Source organism: Lagenorhynchus albirostris, chromosome 6 (genome assembly GCF_949774975.1).
Source record: "Lagenorhynchus albirostris chromosome 6, mLagAlb1.1, whole genome shotgun sequence".
NCBI classification, from domain to species: domain Eukaryota; kingdom Metazoa; phylum Chordata; class Mammalia; order Artiodactyla; family Delphinidae; genus Lagenorhynchus; species Lagenorhynchus albirostris.
The window spans coordinates 121297059-121314620 of NC_083100.1; the positions used below are offsets into that span (position 1 = coordinate 121297059).

The 17562-nt window shown below is 47.6% G+C and overlaps 1 protein-coding gene across 1 annotated transcript in view; it reads right to left on the bottom strand.

Annotated features, from left to right (window-relative positions):
* Positions 1–17562, bottom strand: part of CFAP221 (cilia and flagella associated protein 221) — an 83594-nt gene that overhangs the window by 17555 nt on the left and 48477 nt on the right. The window contains exons 11-18 of the mRNA XM_060153164.1: positions 15672–15759; positions 14088–14177; positions 11147–11245; positions 7512–7617; positions 6018–6151; positions 4311–4391; positions 3435–3542; positions 3215–3349 (exon numbers count right to left, since the gene is read on the bottom strand). Of these exons, the coding sequence (XP_060009147.1) occupies positions 3215–3349; positions 3435–3542; positions 4311–4391; positions 6018–6151; positions 7512–7617; positions 11147–11245; positions 14088–14177; positions 15672–15759 (841 nt within the window). The remainder of the gene's footprint in view (positions 1–3214; positions 3350–3434; positions 3543–4310; positions 4392–6017; positions 6152–7511; positions 7618–11146; positions 11246–14087; positions 14178–15671; positions 15760–17562) is intronic.

Here is a 17562-nt window from a genome sequence, read left to right on the forward strand (position 1 = left end):
TGAAATCTTTCTGGAAATGGCCATGCCACCGTCTCTAACAGTTGTCACACCTCACCTCCCCCAGGGCGGCCATCGCTACCAGAGCAGGAGGTCTGAGCGGTCAGCCCGTGACTATTTTAATTTTCATTTCCCTCAGACCACCGCGTGCATATGGGAGCGGCTCACCCAGGCTGGGAGGATTCGTGGTGAAGAGCAAGGGGGCTCGTGCGGGCCCCTCCTACCCCAGGCTCGGGTCTGGGTTTGTGCCTGGGATGGTCACTAACTCTGAGCATCGCGCTGCTTCTTCCTCCTCTTGCCTGTCGACCTCACAGCATCTGCTGACTCATTACCCCGTAAGGTAAGGGTCTTGCTCGCATGCACAGATGCTCCTTGTGGGCTTTGAAAATCACATGGTTATTGTTAGTCTGGCTGCGGCCTGCAGTGGCCCACCGATCCACCTGCTCGCTGTTTCATCATCTTTAGCTGCGTACCCCAGCTCCCCGTGAAGTGAGGGCAGCCCGCCCCGTGCTCTCCCGCCCCTCCCCCCCCCACAATTTCACCCCCGAGAGCGCCGACAGCTGCATTCTGGGGCCGCACCAAGACCTGCGCGCTTTGCTCGCAAGGTGTCTCTGCTGGAACTGGCAAACAGCACTTAGTTTGTCTTAACTGTCTAAGTGTGTCGCTCCGCCAGGCCAAGCCGAGGCCTGGATTATAGCTTTCTGGTGAAGGTTCACTATCACGACCTCTGGGTCAGAGGCAGAGGGAAGTTCTAGTATCAAGGCCAGGTGGATTCTATTTTTCAATTTTCTATCAAGTCTTAAAAATCATGCCGATTTCAGTTTGGCTTCCTACTGGGAACATACATGGATTTTTAGTTGACTCTCCCCCCTGGAGTTTATAACGGCCTTGCGTTTTGCTTTAGTAACGCGCCTCTGTAAAACCCTCCAGCGTTTCCACGGCCTCAGCTGCACCGTCGGTGCATGGGGTCCACACTGCCCCAACATCTCCTCCCCAGAGCCCTCTACCCCATCTCCTGCAGACAGCGCACAGATATCACCCCAAGACTCCACTGTGGGGCTTCCCTGGTGGCGCAGTGGTTGAGAGTCCGCCTGCCGATGCAGGGGACACGGGTTCGTGCCCCGGTCCGGGAAGATCCCACATGCCGCGGAGCGGCTGGGCCCGTGAGCCATGGCCGCTGAGCCTGCGCGTCCGGAGCCTGTGCTCCGCGATGGGAGAGGCCACAGCAGTGAGAGGCCCGCGTACCGCAAAAAAAAACCAAAAAAACAAAAACTTCAACCAAGACTCCACTGCAATGCTCTACTCGTTGCGACCAGCATTGCTTGCCTTTTGTTTTTCTTTCTTTTCTTAGGCTTTTCGAATTCTTTCTTTTATAGCCATACTGATGTGTAAGTGATATGCAATAAACTGCCCATGTGAAAAGTATGTAATTTGGTAAATGTTGATGTATGTTACATCTGCAAAACCGGTCTCTAGACCAGCTTTCTCACTTGCAGAGTGGTGAGGGGTGGTAGAGGGTGGGTCTGGGGGAGACTGTGAAGACCCTGGGGTTTTGCAGGGATACCCTCCTCAGGAAAGCCCCTTATCCACTGCCAGCCCAGCAACCGGGACCCTATTTTACATATTGCCCTGCTGTGTAAAATTTCAGCTGGCGACAGGGTGCTGGTGCTAAGTGAAGTTTGAAAATCACCGAGTTAGATGCCCGGTGAGGCCATCCCAGCCCTGACTCTATGTCTGTGAGGGACAGCCCTCCCCCACCCCGCAATGAGACTACCAGAACACGCTGTGTTTGTGTTTGGCCAAAACACAAACAGCACAGCTCCCTGGAGGAAAGCAGCAGAGCTCAGAGGAGTAGCCCCAAGGCAAACAACCAGGAAACAGGCAGGCGTCTGTCCCTGCTCTGCCCTTGGGTGCGACCACCGGCATCTCTGCCCTGTCAGAGATTCAGAGGCTCACGTGTAGATTCTCCCAGAGGAGCCTTTCTCAGGTAGTGTCTGAGGCCCTTCCTCATACTGCGTGCGTGCGCGCGTGTGTGCGTGTGTGTTCGTGTGTGTGTGTGTGCGTGTCCTTACAAAACAGACTGTAACTAGGGCAACTACCGTGGCATTTCGCCGATGATTCCGTTCTTACATAGAACCTCCTCAGATTTCCTGTCTGGCCTTCAGTCTCTTAGGGCTTGGGTACTGCATCCTTAAGGATAAGGGGGAAGGGGGTGCCCCTGAGGGCAGGTGACAGGAGGACACACGCAGGGGAGGAGGAAGAACCGGCTGGACCCCACATCGCTGGGAGACTGGACTCCATTTGGTAGAAGACAGGGAATCAGGCGTCGGTGTGGCAGGGCCACGGTGCCCGAAGATGGGATAAAGAATCAACTAGGCGCCGCGGGACGGGGCTGGGTGACTTTACTTTTTTTCTGTTGTATTTTCATCTTAAAATATATATACAGGGCTTCCCTGGTGGCGCAGTGGCCGAGAGCCGTGGCCGCTGAGCCTGCGCGTCCGGAGCCTGTGCTCCGCGACGGGAGAGGCCACAACAGTGAGAGGCCCGCGTAACGCAAAAAAAAAAAAAAAAAATATATATATATATATATACACATATATATACATATATACTACCTTTAAAAATTGTGAATCACTGTATTATACACCTGTAACTTACATAATATTGCACAGCAACTATACTTAAAAGAAACACAAAAATACACAGGTGCATATTATAGATAATTAGAAAAGATCATAAAGCTATTGTCATAAAAAAATAAGTGCTGGAGTTGTTAAAAGACAAAAACATTGATATTCTCCAAATGATAAAGCAATTTCAAAGATGAGATATGGTTTAACCCTTGAAATTCCAAAGAGAGAAAAATATTCCCAATTAGTGCTTCTGTCTTCTTTTTCTCAATGTTTTTTTTTTAAAAAAACTGAAGTATAGTTGATGTACAATATTGTGTCAGTTTCAGGTATACAGCAAAGTGATTCAGTTATATATATATATTTTTACCAGATTCTTTTCCCCTACAGGTTATGACAAGACCGTGAGTACATTTCCCTGTGCTACACAGTCAGTCCTTGCTGCTTATCTTTTTTACGTGCAGTAGTGTGTGTCTGCTAACCCCACACCCCTAGCTTACCCCTCCCCCCTTTCCCCTTCTGCTTTCTTATGAAGTAACTGCTGGATAAAGGGACAGGGAACAATGACTTCTGCTGATGTCACTTACAAAGATATAAAGTGGGTCGTACTCTGGAGCCCGGGCCAAGGCCTCAGGGAGTCGTATGCTCAGGACGGAGGTCTCGCCGGGGAGCTGGGGCGCGGAGTCCTGCTTGGGCAGGGCCATGACGGCGGTGGCTTCGTCCTGGACCAAGACCAAGGACAGCACGTTAGTCCACGCGCCAGGGCGGCGGGAAGATGGGACATTCCCAAGGGTGGGGACCTGTCACCTCAGCTCCTGGCTTCAGGGCCCGGGCAAGCTTCTGAGGCCAGTAGCTGGTTGAAGACCTCTGCACAGAGACCGGCTGGTACCTCTTGATCTGGTACAGCTGAGGAACCTGGGGGAGAGAAGGCAGGCGCTCGAAGCCCTTGGGAGGCACTTCCCAGCCGCCTGGGGGTAAAAGGAAGACGAGCGCCACGTTTAAGCAGCAGCTTTGTCAGTGCCGTCCTGGGCCCCGTTCTGGGTCCCAGCACACAGCGGTGTTCACAGTTCCTCGCCCCTGTCTTAGGGCTTAACTCTGCAATACACTGAACACTGGTTCGTCAGTTTAAAACATGCATATTTCACAAGGACCTACTGGACAGCACGGGGAATTATACTCAACGTTTTGCAATGACCTAAAAGGGAAAAGGATCTGAAAAAGAATAGATGTGTGTGTGTGTAACTGACTCACTGCACTGTGTGCCTGAAACTAACAAGATATTGGGATTCAACTATACTTCAATTAAAAAAAAGAAAAGAAGAAAGAAATAAAGCATGCATATTTTCAAAAACAGAAGTGGTCATACACAAAGGCTGACTCACTTTTGTTCACTTGTGTCTTTTCTTCAAGTTTCTAACATATGCAGTTCAGACAGCTTCAGATATGCATACTATATGGTATATCCACAAATAAAGACCCTGGTTTCCATAAGCCACATTAGGAAAAGAGAATCTGCTACACTTCGCACGTCGCATAAAATAACATCAGAGCAAAACACACAGTATGCTACGTGGCATAATCCGTCATAGAACAAAACTAATAAAAATAGCGCAGTTCAAATTCAAGACTATTCTGTTCATTTCATAAGAAACCCAATTAACAAAACCACATGACAGGTCTAACCTGCAGACTGAAGAAGGAATAGGCCTGCTTGATTTGAATTTCTGAAGGTTTAATTGGAACAGGTCCAAGGCCACCAGGAGCCTAAAATGTGAAAATTCAAAAAAGTGACACATGATCATCGCGGAGCGAGGGCAGCTATGCTTCTATTTCTCCACATTTTGCACGTTACACGAACGGCTCCTCCCTCTAAGTGACCCTTCCCGTGACCACAGCTGCTGCTTCCTGCGAGTGGCTTGGAGGCAGCGTGGGCCCCCGCCCCCCTTGTCTCTTAGGGTGTGATTCTCAGGACGGCAGCTGAGGCCTCTGTCAAAGGATGCAGCCTAACTTCTCCTCTGCCCACTGCGGCCGCTTCCCTTCCACGGGTGCTAATCCCGAAGCACCACCTCACAAATGTCCTGCAGGCGGATCTGCTGCATCACCCAGAGCCTGCAACAGCCCCCACCTGTGACAGGCACTCAGTAACGACTACGGCTCACCGAGCTGAGACACCGTCGTCAGACTGATACGATGCAATGCGAATGTGCCACCAATTATGAGACATTTCCCAACCTCAAAGGTGCTGTATATTTTAAAACGTGACCTTAGAATAGGTGAAATACAGTATTTATGGAATGAATTACAAAATTCTTTATGGACAGGAATGCTGAGCATTCTGTTTTTCATCAACCCTGAGCAGTACAGAAATTTCTGCAGCACTAACTCAAGTACCAAATGAAATGATAAGCTTTGAATTATTAAAAAAAAAAAAAGACGGGCTCCACAGCACAGTGATAATCTCTTTGCATCCCTATCACTCTTTCCACCCATTAATTATTGAGTATCAGATAATTCTTGATAGTGCTTGAAAATCTCAGATTTATCATTTCCTAGGAACTAAATATGCTCATCTTTTAAGTCATTTGATTTTCTAATGCGGAAAACACATGGAATTTCTAAAGTCACTCCTGTAATTCTTGAGTAGATTAACCTGCAAGGCTCAAATCATTTTACAGGATGTGAATGGCAAGTTCCTTCTTTGAAACCAAAAAACTGTTTTGCTTGTGCCCTTTCACTATCGATTAAAACACACTTTTTATTGCTAACTACGTGAACTTGGGGAACTCGGGCAACATTTCATTACTGGCTCTGTGACCTTGTGTCCCAGGCTCCTTCTCAGCTGTAAGAGGATAAACCTACCATGTGGACTTGTTGAAGATTAAATGAACTGATAGAACTGAAGCGCTTAAGAAACTGCCTGACTCGTGGTCTGGCCACGATCTGAATTATGACGATGCATCATTTGGCTAACTGTCACACTTCTTGCCACCGAGAGGGAGAGAGGGATGGACCTGTGAGTCCGAGGCTGGCCTGTTAGAGGCTGTGGCCGCCCACCCCCGGCCCCCGCAGACCCCACGCACCCGAGGGCTCGGCTGGGCTGGGCCTGCCTCTTAGTCCTACATCTGCCGCGGCCCTCAGGCCCTGTTCCCCGGCAGTGTGGCAGGGCCCGGCGGCCTCCAGGCTGGGCAGAGCCTGAGCACAGGCATCCCGGGGGCCAGGCAGGGGGCAGCAGGGGCCACTCGGTTTCCCGTTCATCACAATCACTTGGACGCAGGTCTGACTTGGGAGCCTCTAAGGAGGCAGCGGAGGGGCAGAGACAGGGCGGGGCTCCCCTTGGCACCTGCCTGCGACCCTGATGGAGCCTGGGCCACCGCAGCCCTGCACACCCACCAGCTCGTCGGAGCCCTGGGGGGCGCTGTAGGCCGGGAAGGCGAAGGGCAGCACTTGCTGGGGTGACACAGAGAAGCAGCTGCAGTAATCGTCCTGACTGACCCGCGCCGGAAGGTGTCTGGAGGAATTCTCGTCTGCGGGTGAAAAACGAAACAGCGCTTTGGGAGAATCGTAAGGTATTCGTGCGAAACCACCGTCTCTGGTTGTGTGCGTGTGTGCGTTTGCCACACACCAGCTGCTGCGTCCTCGGCACACACCGTTTCAGAAAGAACGTGTGTGTGTACGTATGTATGTGTGTAGTCTCGTTTTTAGTTTCTCTTTTGTTCTTTACCCCAACCCCTTCTCCAATTTTTTAAAAATTTTATTTTTACTTCCAAAAAACTATAATTCATAGTGAAGTCTCTCTGATGAATATTCTTTGCCCTTGTCATCAAAGAAAAAGATCAAATTTAAGAAGCATGTAAAGACATTTTACAGGTGTCCATATGTAACTCACAGGTAAATTTTACAATTTTTTTTTTTTTTCGGTACGTGGGCCTCTCACTGTTGTGGCCTCTCCCATTGCAGGGCACAGGCTCCAGATGCGCAGGCTCAGCGGCCATGGCTCATGGGCCCAGCCGCTCCGCGGCATGTGGGATCTTCCCGGACCGGGGCACGAACCCGTGTCCCCTGCATCGGCAGGCGGACTCTTAACCACTGCGCCACCAGGGAAGCCCTACAATGTTTTTTAAAAGAGTTTCTTTATTAGAAACATCAGCATCAGAGATAAAATAATATAGGAGGAAAAAGGATAATTAAAATGTAATAAAATGTCCTATATTCGCAGCAGCACTATTCACAATAGCCAAGACATGGAAGCAACCTAAATGTCCATCGACAGAAGAATGGATAAAGAAGATGTGGTACATATATACAATGCAATATTACTCGGCCATAAAAAAGAATGAAAGAATGCAATTTGTAGCAACATGGATGGACCTAGAGATTATCATACTAAGTGAAGTAAGTCAGAAAAAGAAAGACAAATACCATATGGTATCACTTATATGTGGAATCTAAAATATGACACAAATGAACTTATCTACGACACAGAAAGACTCACAGACATAGAGAACAGACTTGCGGTTGCCAAGGGGGAGGGGGCTGGGGGAGGGAAGGATCAGGAGTTTAGGATCAGCAGATGCAAACTAGTATATAGAGGATGTCTAAACAACAAGGTCCTACTGTAGAGCACAGGGAACTATATTCAATATCCTGGGATAAACCACAATGCAAAAGAATATGAACATATGTGTATAACTGACGGAATCACTGTGCTGTACAGCAGAAATCAATGCAACACTGTAAATCAACTAGACTTCAGTAACACTTTTAAAAATCCAGTACATGTGATTGAGGAAGCCGTGCATTTGTACCCAGCTGACTTCCTAACAGAGAAGCCCGCTGCTCAGGACACATGTGGATGGAAGCGCAGCTGTTCGCAGCCGGCTCTACCTTGTGCTATGGCCTGTCCTCCGTGACTGAACCTTTTCTTGATGGCGTCTCTGTGCATGTTACGGATCGCAGTCAGCATGTTCAGCAAGCGGCGCTGAATCACGACCTGGAATTAGAAAGAAGAATGATCTCACACTGTTCGTCGGGGCTCAGTTTGGCATTTAGTTTAGCTCAATTTCCTCAACCACAGCCAGGGGCTGAGGCCACGGATCTATGTGGAATTCCCAGGGAGGGTCACAGTGCCCTGGACGAGGCCACGGGCATCGAGGTCTGGGAAGTGCAGACCTGCCTGAACGCAGAGACCCGGCTGTCGTCTGGTCTTGACCCTCCCAATTTATGAGCCCCAGTTTTCTCATCTTTCCAGAGTGGAAGAGTGACTAGTTCTACGGTCTTTCTTCTCGGTATATCTGAGTCGTGACACTGCTGCCATGTTATTTTCAGAGCTGAAGGACAAACTAAGCAGACAATTCCATAGACATCGGGCAGTGGGTTGGGCGGCGCTGGCTGCACACCGCACGCTCTGCGTCCAGAGCAGGCGCTGCTGGGGGTGAGCGCTCCCTGCGCCCAGAGCTGGGGCCACTCCTTCCCATCCACCCACGGCCTTGCCACTTATCCAGTGTGAAGAGGTGGCCGCTCCGCGCACAGTCCTGTTCAGGTACTGCGGACACAGTGGGGGGCGGACAAGGGTCCAGCCCGCACAGAGCTGACGTCCTGTTCGTGCGTGTGTGTGGAGTGGGATGGCAGGAGACAAACGAGCACACAAGCTAAACACCATGAAGCAAATGAAGAAGACTAAACACACGGGGGCGTGACTGAGGGGCTGGGAGGGGGTCTGGCCACTGCCGCAGGGACGACGTAAGGAAGGCCTTTCTGGGAGGTGAGGTTCGATCTGAGACTTGAACAATGAGGAGACACTGGCCTTGGAAAGAGTTCTGAGCAGAGGAAGCAGCAGGTGCAGAGATCCTGATTCAGGAACAAAGGAGACATGCTTAAAGGACAGAGAGAAACCCAGTATGGCCTTGTCGCCTCGATAAAAATTGCGCCTTTTATTCCAATTGCAATGGGGGGCCTTTGGAAGGTTTTCCCAGGGGCAACGTCCGATCACGTCCAAGCTCTGGGAGGCCTCTTCTGGCTGCGGTGGCCCAGGCAGAGAGGATGGGGCTGTGACTGGGCCGGGGGGATGGCAGGGGCCGTCGGGCTGGGGACGTGTTGGCACATCTAACTGGCAGCACCTGCTGGGGAGTGTGTGGGAAAGACGGAGCCTCCACTCAGAGCCAGACACACAGCTGCTGACCCAGGAGGACTGGCTCCAGAGTGGCCGGGGCTGTCCCACGAGTGTCTCATAGCCACCTCTGTCCTGCACAGGCGCAGAGCCCACCCAGACAAAGCCCCAGCAGGGACACTGGTTTACAGACATCAGCCTAGGCTGCAAGCACTGCTTGAGAGATCACCTGCAACGTAAACTCTTGGAGTCTTCTATGTGTTGACTCACCTGACTTTCATGACAGCCCTGAGAAAGGTCTTACTGGTCTCCTCAGTGACAGATGAGGAAACGAAGGCACAGAGGTCATGGAACTTGTCCAAGATTGGAAAACTCATGAGAAGTAGCATCAAGATGGGAATGTAAACTGGTGCAGCCACTATGGAGAATAGTATGGAGGTTCCTCAAAGAACTACAAATAGAGCTGTGAAATGATCCAGCATTCCCACTCCTGGGCATACATCCGGACAAAACTCTAATTTGAAAAGATACGTGCACCCCAATGTTCATAGCATCACTATTCACGATAGCCAAGACATGGAAACAACTTAAATGTCCACCAACAGAGGAATGGATAAAGACGATGTGGTCCATATACACAATGGAATACTACTCAGCCATCAAAGAGGATGAAATAATGCCATCTGCAGCAACATGGATGGACCTAGAGATTCTCATACTAAGTGAAGTAAGTCAGACAGAGAAAGACAAATACCACATGGTATCACTTACATGTGGAATCTAAAATATGACACAAAGGAACCTACCTACAAAACAGAAACAGACTCAGTGACGTAGAAAACAGACTTGTGGTTGCCAAGTGGGAGGGAGGGAGGGGGAGGGAAGAACTGGGAGTTTGGGATTAGCAGATGTGAGCTATTATCCAAGGGACGGATAAACAACAAGGTCCTACTGTAGAGCACAGGAAACTATATCCAATACCCTGTGATAAACCATATGGAAAAGAATAAAAAAAAGAATATATATGTATAACGGAATCACTTTGCTGTACACCAGAAATTCACACAACATTGTAAATCAGCTATACTTGAATAAAAAACTTTTAAAAACCATAAAAAAAGAAGTAGCACCAAGAATGAAGGGCAAGAGACTTCCCTGGTGGTCCAGTGGTTAGGACTCTGTGCTTCCACTGCAGGGGGCACAGGTTTGATCCCTGGTTGGGGAACTAGATCCCACATGCTGCACGGTGTGACCAAAAATCAATCAATCCATCCATCCATCAATCAAATACATTTACTAGTGGAAAAAAAGAGTAAAATGATTATCTAAAATAAAAATGAAATAATTTATTAAAGAAAAAGAAAAAAGAATGAAGGGCAAGCAGTCTGTCTCCAGAGTCCGTGTCTCCACCGCTGGTCTCCCTGCCGGGGTGGGGGCAGGAGGGCTTCTGCCCCCCAGGCAGCCAGGCTCCAGTGGCTGGGACGAGAGGTCGACAGGCAGCATAAGATGCAAGAGGCACCCCAAGACGGCCAAGCGCTAGTGCTTACAGGACTGTTTGCTGGAGGAGGGGTAGGCTGAGCTGGCCGAAGGACAGGTGTGGGTGGAGGGAAGGGAGATGGGATGGGGTTTCAGGTGGTGTCCTGGGAGAAGAAGAGGACTGGGGCCACACAGAGGACTGGGACAGCTGCGGGGGGAGCGGAGCCAGGCCAGGGGGCCACCTCACACCCTTTGTGGACTGTAGAGGCCGAGGGGCACAGGAGCACCCCACTGTCCTCTCTAGAAATCACTAACCAGCATCCTTCCATATGGCCCAGCAATTCTGCTCCTAGGTGTACACACCCCAGAGAACTGAAAACATGTCCACAAACTTGCACATAAATGTCTGTAGCGCCGTTTTTCTCACCATGACAGCCAAAAGGTGAGAACAGCCCAAATGTTTCAACCGATGACTAGATAAAGAGTGTGGTATCTCCGTTCAAGGATGAATACTATTATTCATCCTGAAAAAGGAATGAGGTACTGAAACATGCTACACCGTGGATGAACCCTGAAAACATGTTAAGTGAGAGAAGCCAGTTACGAAAGGCCATGTATTGTAGGATTCCGTGTATACGAAACGTCCAGAATAGGCAAATTCACAGAGGCAGAAAGTGAACAGGGAAGGGGGTGGGGGGTGGAGAGCGACTGCTGCTGGCGACCAGGCTTCTTTAAGCAGTGATAAAAACGCCCTAAAATCCGATAGCGGTGATGGCCGTACTCCACTAAAAACGACTGAACTGTACACTTTACAGGAGTGAATTTTAAGGCATGTGAATTGCATCTCAATAAAGCTGCTATAAAAAAAACTCACTGTTCAATTTCCCTGTGCTGATAACTAAAGAAATTAAATTTTCAACCTGGTGCTGAAACTTACCTTGCGTGCTGCTTGCTGAAACCGTCTCTGCGCCCAGAACCTGTTGACCCAAGTGTTATTTACGAGCGGATCAAAATTAGGATGAAATTCCCTGGTTTTCTGTGAACACAAAATATAGGTGCATGTTAGATTTAAATTTTAACTCCTGGCATAAAAGCATTTAATAAAAATGTTTCAGAGTTGGATCCCAAACCAAGTTATTATTTGTTCTTCCATTTAATGAGCACTTATTAAGCACTTTTGGTGTACACAGCATTATAGGGAATACTTCCTGGGTTAGGGACCAAAAGTGGAAGACAAGATTTGGGTTTCAAGAAATGTACAATCTAGGGACTTCCCTGGTGGCGTACTGGATAAGAATCTACCTGCCAGTGCAGGGGACACAGGTTCGATCCCCGGTCTGGGAAGATCCTACATGCTGCGGAGCAACTAAGCCCCGTACGCCACCACTATTGAGGCTGCACTCTAGAGCTCACGAGCCACAACTACTGAAGCCCACGTGCCTAGAGCCCGTGCTCCACAACAAGAGAAGCCACTACAATGAGAAGCCCGCACACTGCAACAAAGAGTAACCCCCCTCGCTGCAACTAGAGAAAGCCCGCGCACAGCAACAAAGACCCAACACAGCCAAAAATAAATAAATAAATACATTTATATTAAAAAAAAAAGAAATGTACAATCTAATCTCATTTTCCAAGTGATTTACAATGCCACATCTATCATATATCAAGACTCGATACATACGTGGATCTGTTTCTGTCTTTCTATTTGGTTTCATTTCTCTTTTGCCTATCCGTATGCCAATAATACCACACTGCCTTAATGATCCAACTTGGTCAAAAAGCTTTGTCTCCTTCAGAGAAAGTCCTCTCCCCCGGTTTATTCATTTTAAGTTAAAAAAATTCTTGAGCCTTTGTTCTTTCATATATATACGTATATATACATAATATTCATGTTCGTGTTGTGTATATATACATATATATGTACTTAAAGAGTTATAAAATTCCATGACAAAGCCTACTGAGGTATTAACTGGGATTGCATTTAATCTGTAGATCAATTTGGAAAAAGGTAACATCTTTACAATGCTTATTCTCTTCCATAAGACATCTATAAATATCTTTCAATTTATTTAGATCTTTGTTATTGTTTTAATGTAAAGTTTGTAATTGTTAGATTTGCTTCTAGGTACTTGCTTGCTATTATAAATTACATGTCTATTAAAGTATATGTTAACGTTTCATTTCTTGTATATGAAAATACAGTAGATATTCTTGTATAATGATTTTATATGCAATTCCCAAATTCTCTTACAAATTCAGTAGGTTTAATTAATCTGGCAATAGACGCTTTTAGATTTTCTACAATCATAGTTAATTATATCATATAAAAATCAATGATCTTTTTATTTCTTTCTCTCCAATACTTATAACTTTTCTTGTATCTTTCTTATCATACTGTACTATCCAGAACCTCTAACACAATATTGAATAAAAGAGTTTGTACTTGCTTGTATATACAGTACCTCTAATTTTTCGCCAATTAGAATGACTTTTACTGTAATTTTTTTGAAAAATCAATTTATGAGTTTACAAAAGCTTCTGTTTCCCTCATTTGTTAAGAGTTTTCTTTTTAGAAAACTGTGACTATTACATCAAAAAAAAAAAGAAAGAACGAAATGTACAGTCTAGAGAGGAAGAATAAAGTCACACAGAAATCAGAACCCTGCGTCGGGTGCTGGGATGCTGCAGAAGCAGGAGGCCAGACCGTGTGGTCCCCAGTGGAGCCCACGCACCGGGGGCACAAGCGTGTGTGGATCAGTAATGACTGGGAAGGAAAGGGTGTCTGGGGGTGTCGTGACGCCGGCCAGAGCCTTGGGCGCTGCAGGTCACTGAACAGGGGAGCAACGTGAAGACAGTCATCGGAAGTGAGTCAGTCTTGCGTTGGCCCGGGCAGTGGGCCATGGAGGAGAGGGCAGAGGGGCGGAACACAAACGATTCACCTGCAGGATGAGCTGAGGGTGAGCCGTGAAGGTGGACCGGCGGATGGCCTCGTGGAAGAGCGATTAGCACAACTGTGTGGCCAGATGAGATGGGGCGGGGCGGGGGGGGGGGAAAGAGGTAAAAACAGTGCAGGCGTGCAGACCCAGAAGAGAAAACTGAGAATGGTGGAGGTGGGGAGACTGGGAAGCATTTTTTCGTTGTTAAAATTAAAAATTGGGGTAAACAACAAGGTCCTACTGTAGAACACAGGGAACTATATTCACTATCCTGTGATAAAACATAATGGAAAAGAATGTGAAAAAGAATGTATATATATACGTATAAGTGAATCACTTCTGTACAGCAGAAATTAACACAACATTGTAAATCAGCTATGCTTCAAAAAAATTTCTTTAAGTAAAAAAGATTAAAAATTGGGGTTTTAACCAGAAACTATCACATGACAGAGGAAACTCCAGGGGGTGGGGTGGCTACTGTCCCCACTTCACGCTTGAGGACACCAGGGCACGAGGGCTCAGAGGGCTCTTCCCGGGTCCCAAATCTGAGGTGGAGCTGGGACCAGAGCTCTGGCGTCTGACTGGCTGTCTTCTTACAAGGGGAGGGGAGGGGGCCAGGAACCCACCCAGGGACCCACCCTGAGGACCTGCGGACAGGGGCATGGGCAGCAAAGGGGAAGAACAAAGGAGACCAAGAGGAGAAATCGGAGGTGTGGGAAGCAGGGGCCCATATACAAGGCTGTTAATTTCAAGGGAAACAACTACAAATTGATGCCTGACTTGTGGATATGTCGTAAGAAAAAACACCCCGAAAGGTAAGCAAATTAAAAACTATTAAAAATCTCTTGGTAAAAGGATTTCTATAAAATTGTTTATATGCTTAAAAAATAAGCATATAAAGAGCTCCTGATAATTAGATTCCAAATAAAGAAAGTTACTTACTTCTTCCAGGTCGCGTACAACCCGTTTCGGGTGAACTTCTGTCTTGAGTCGCTGGAATTCGTCATCCAAAACAGGATCTCCTCTATCTAGCTGGGATTTTCAATCATCAAAAATGTTAAAATGGAATACAAAGGCACACAACTGTATTTCTCTTTGAAACTGGTAGAAACCCATTAAGCCATTGGTCAAAGGCACGTGATCCCTTCCCTTTCCTGGGTGGTGGAAGTTGGGGGTCTGTCCCTTCCGTGGAGAGGTGTCCCCGCCGCCTGCTCCCTGGCCCCCGAGCCATCTCCCCTACCCCGGAGCCACTGGCACTGCCTGGTTGCTCCCAGGAAGGCCGCCGGGCTTGGCTCAGTGTCTCCCCACACCTGCCTCCACGGTAAGAGGGCCGTGCACCTGCACACATGTGTTAGCTCTTGCCTCTCTGGGTTTTTATTATTTCTGTGTTAGGTAACTTCTAAAACTAGCTTGGCTTTCAGGTATGCTGTTCACAAACATTTTTATAGACTAAATCGGAAGAAATCTGACCAAAACATTAACACCCTACTCGAAAATGAGAGGATCTACTGGAGAGAACAGGGAACTCTACTCAATATTTTGTAATAACCTCTAAGGGAAAAGAATCTGAAAAAGAATAGATGTGTGTGTGTGTGTGTGTGTGTGTGTGTGTGTATGTGTGTGTGTGTGTGTAACTGAATCACTGAGCTGTATACCTGAAACTAACACAATGTAAATCAACTCTACTGCAATCAAAGAAAACAAGAAATAACAGATGTCTACGATTGTCACCAGGGTGGTGAGCTGTCCAGTCTGATTTGCACGCAGCAGGAGGTTGAGTTTGAGACGGGGGACCTTAGGTTCAAAATACAGATTCCGTGGGGAGAGACCCTGAACTCCATGACGACTAAAAGTCAAATAAAATAGAGGGAATTTAAAGAAGGGATTGGCAAATGCGTTGTTAGACGAAAGAGGAGGGAAACTTCTTGTACCTCTATGTAGACTCTACTCATTTACGATGAACATTCAGAATGTAGCATTACTGGCCGTCTCCCTTGAGCAAGAAGCCGCCGCCCCCGAGGGTCTGGGCCTCGTGGTTCCCGTGCCCACTTGCTCTGCACCCTCCCTCCCTCTCGCTTTTGCTCGGTTTCCTGCCACAGGGCGCAGCCTCCAGCTTTGGTCTGGACTTGGCTCTGGCTTCGCTCCTGGTCACCGTCTCTGGGTCTCTCTTACCTTCGTGGTCTGCAGCTCATGCCCAGCATTCCAGCCCAAACCGGAGCCATTCCCTGCCTCTAAGTTGGGCGCCTTTCTCCTCTTTACTGCTTTTCAAACATATACCGTGTCTTCTAGGAAGCTTTCCAGCTAGATGAGTCCCCTGCTAGCTGGACTCTGAAGCCCCACGCTGCTCAGCAGCGGTCTCGGTGACAGTTACAGGCAGCCTCGATTTACAGTTAACCAAGGGCTGGTTATCAGCCTCCCGTCCCAACTTAATTGTAAGGTTTTCTCTCCTTATATGACATCTTGCATACAGCAGGAATTAACAATATTTAGTGAAATAAATGACATCGAATTAGCAGTGATCCTGACCTTGTATTTGTTGTTTACTCTCTGCCGCTCCTCAGTAAGGTCTTTTTTAAATTTAAGGGACATGTGATCTTTACCGAGGTGTACCTGCCTGGGGAGAAAAAAACCAGCTTCCAGAACCCATCAGAATACCACAGTCGACTTCAGGATGGAGTGTCTTAGCCATACTGCACAGCTGAAGAGGGAGGACACACCGTGGGGCAGAGAAGCTGCAGAGACCACAGCAACACAACTCGGGTGAATAATGTGTTCCACAAGACGAAGCTCAGCTTCTAGTGACACACACCAAAATATTTATGAATAAAGAAACCTGGATGCTCAACCCCAGTCGCCATCAGGGAAATGCAAATCAAAAGCACAGTGATGGACCACTACTGCACACCCCCTTGGGTGACAATTCATGATGATGATGGTGACAACAATCATAATGAAGGGAAATAACAGGAATGCCAAGGAGGGGGAGAAACTGGAAGCTTCGCACGTTGCGGGTGGGAATGTAAACTGCTGCAGCCGCGTAGAGCACAGCTTGGCCGTTCTCAAAAAGGTAAACATACAATGACCGTACGACCCAGCGATTCCTCTCTTACGCATACACCCAAGTGTCCTGAAAAGATAAGTTCACACAAAAACCTGTATATAAATGTTCGTAGCAGCATTATTTAAAATAGCCAAGAGGTGGAAACCACCCAAGTGTCCATCAACTGATGAATGAATAAACACAATGTAGTATGTCCCTAAAATAGAATCTTATTCAGCCATAAAAATGAATGAAGTACTGACAGGTGCTGTGATGTGGATGAAGCTTGAACACACGAATGGTGGAAGAAGCCAGTTACTAAAGGCCATGTGTTCTACGATTGCATTCATGTGAAATAAGGGGCAATGTCACAGAGACAGAAAGCGGATTAGTGGTCGCCAGGGGCTGGGGAAAGAGGACGGGGCGTGACTGTTTCATGCTTATGACGGGCTTCCTTTCTGGAGGGATGAAAATGTTCTGGAAAAAAGTGGTGACAGTTGCACAACACCGTGAACGTGCTAATAATTTCTGGCTTGTACACTTTAAAATGGTTAAAATGGTTCATTTTATGTGATGTGAATTTCATCACACTTAAAACACCTCTGGTATGTAATGTACCCATCATGGAGTCTGATATGTGTTCAAAGTATATAGTAGCAGAGTTCCCTGGAGGTCCAGTGGTTAGGATTCTCGGCTTTCACCGCCGAGGGCCTGGGTTCGATCCCTGGTTGGGGAGCTAAGATCCCGAAAGCTGCACGGCGTGGCCAAAAAAAAAAGAGAACAAAACAAGGGTACAGTAGCTGTGGTTTTTAAAGTTCTGGAGAACTGTCTTAGATTAAAGGAAACTAAAGAGATATGAAAACTACACACAAATTGTATGATCTTTGATTGGACCTTGGATTCCCCACTTTAAAACCCAAAACCCCCTGGTATAAGAGTCATTACTGGGACAACAAGGTAAATCTGCATATAGGCTGATTATTTGGTGCTTCATCAATGGTAAACCTCTTGGTAGTGATTATGGTGATGTTGGAGAATGTCCCTGCTTTTAGGAGCTACATGCTAAAGCCTTTAGGGGCGAGGGTTCATGGCACTTGTACCTGCAACTCGCTTTCAAAGGGCTCAGGGGGATAAAGGGTGTGTCTGCGCCTGTGCATTTGTGCGCGTGTGCACGCGCGTGGCGTTAACCACTGACCCTACATCAATGTGTGTGCCTCTTACTGGCGGGGTTAAAATCTTTTAACAAAAAAGTAGGGAGAAAGTAGTAAGTGAACAACACATGATCAAAAGTAAATTTAGGGGGCTTCCCTGGTGGGGCTGTGGTTGAGAGTCCGCCTGCCGATGCAGGGGACACGGGTTCGTGCCCCGGTCTGGGAA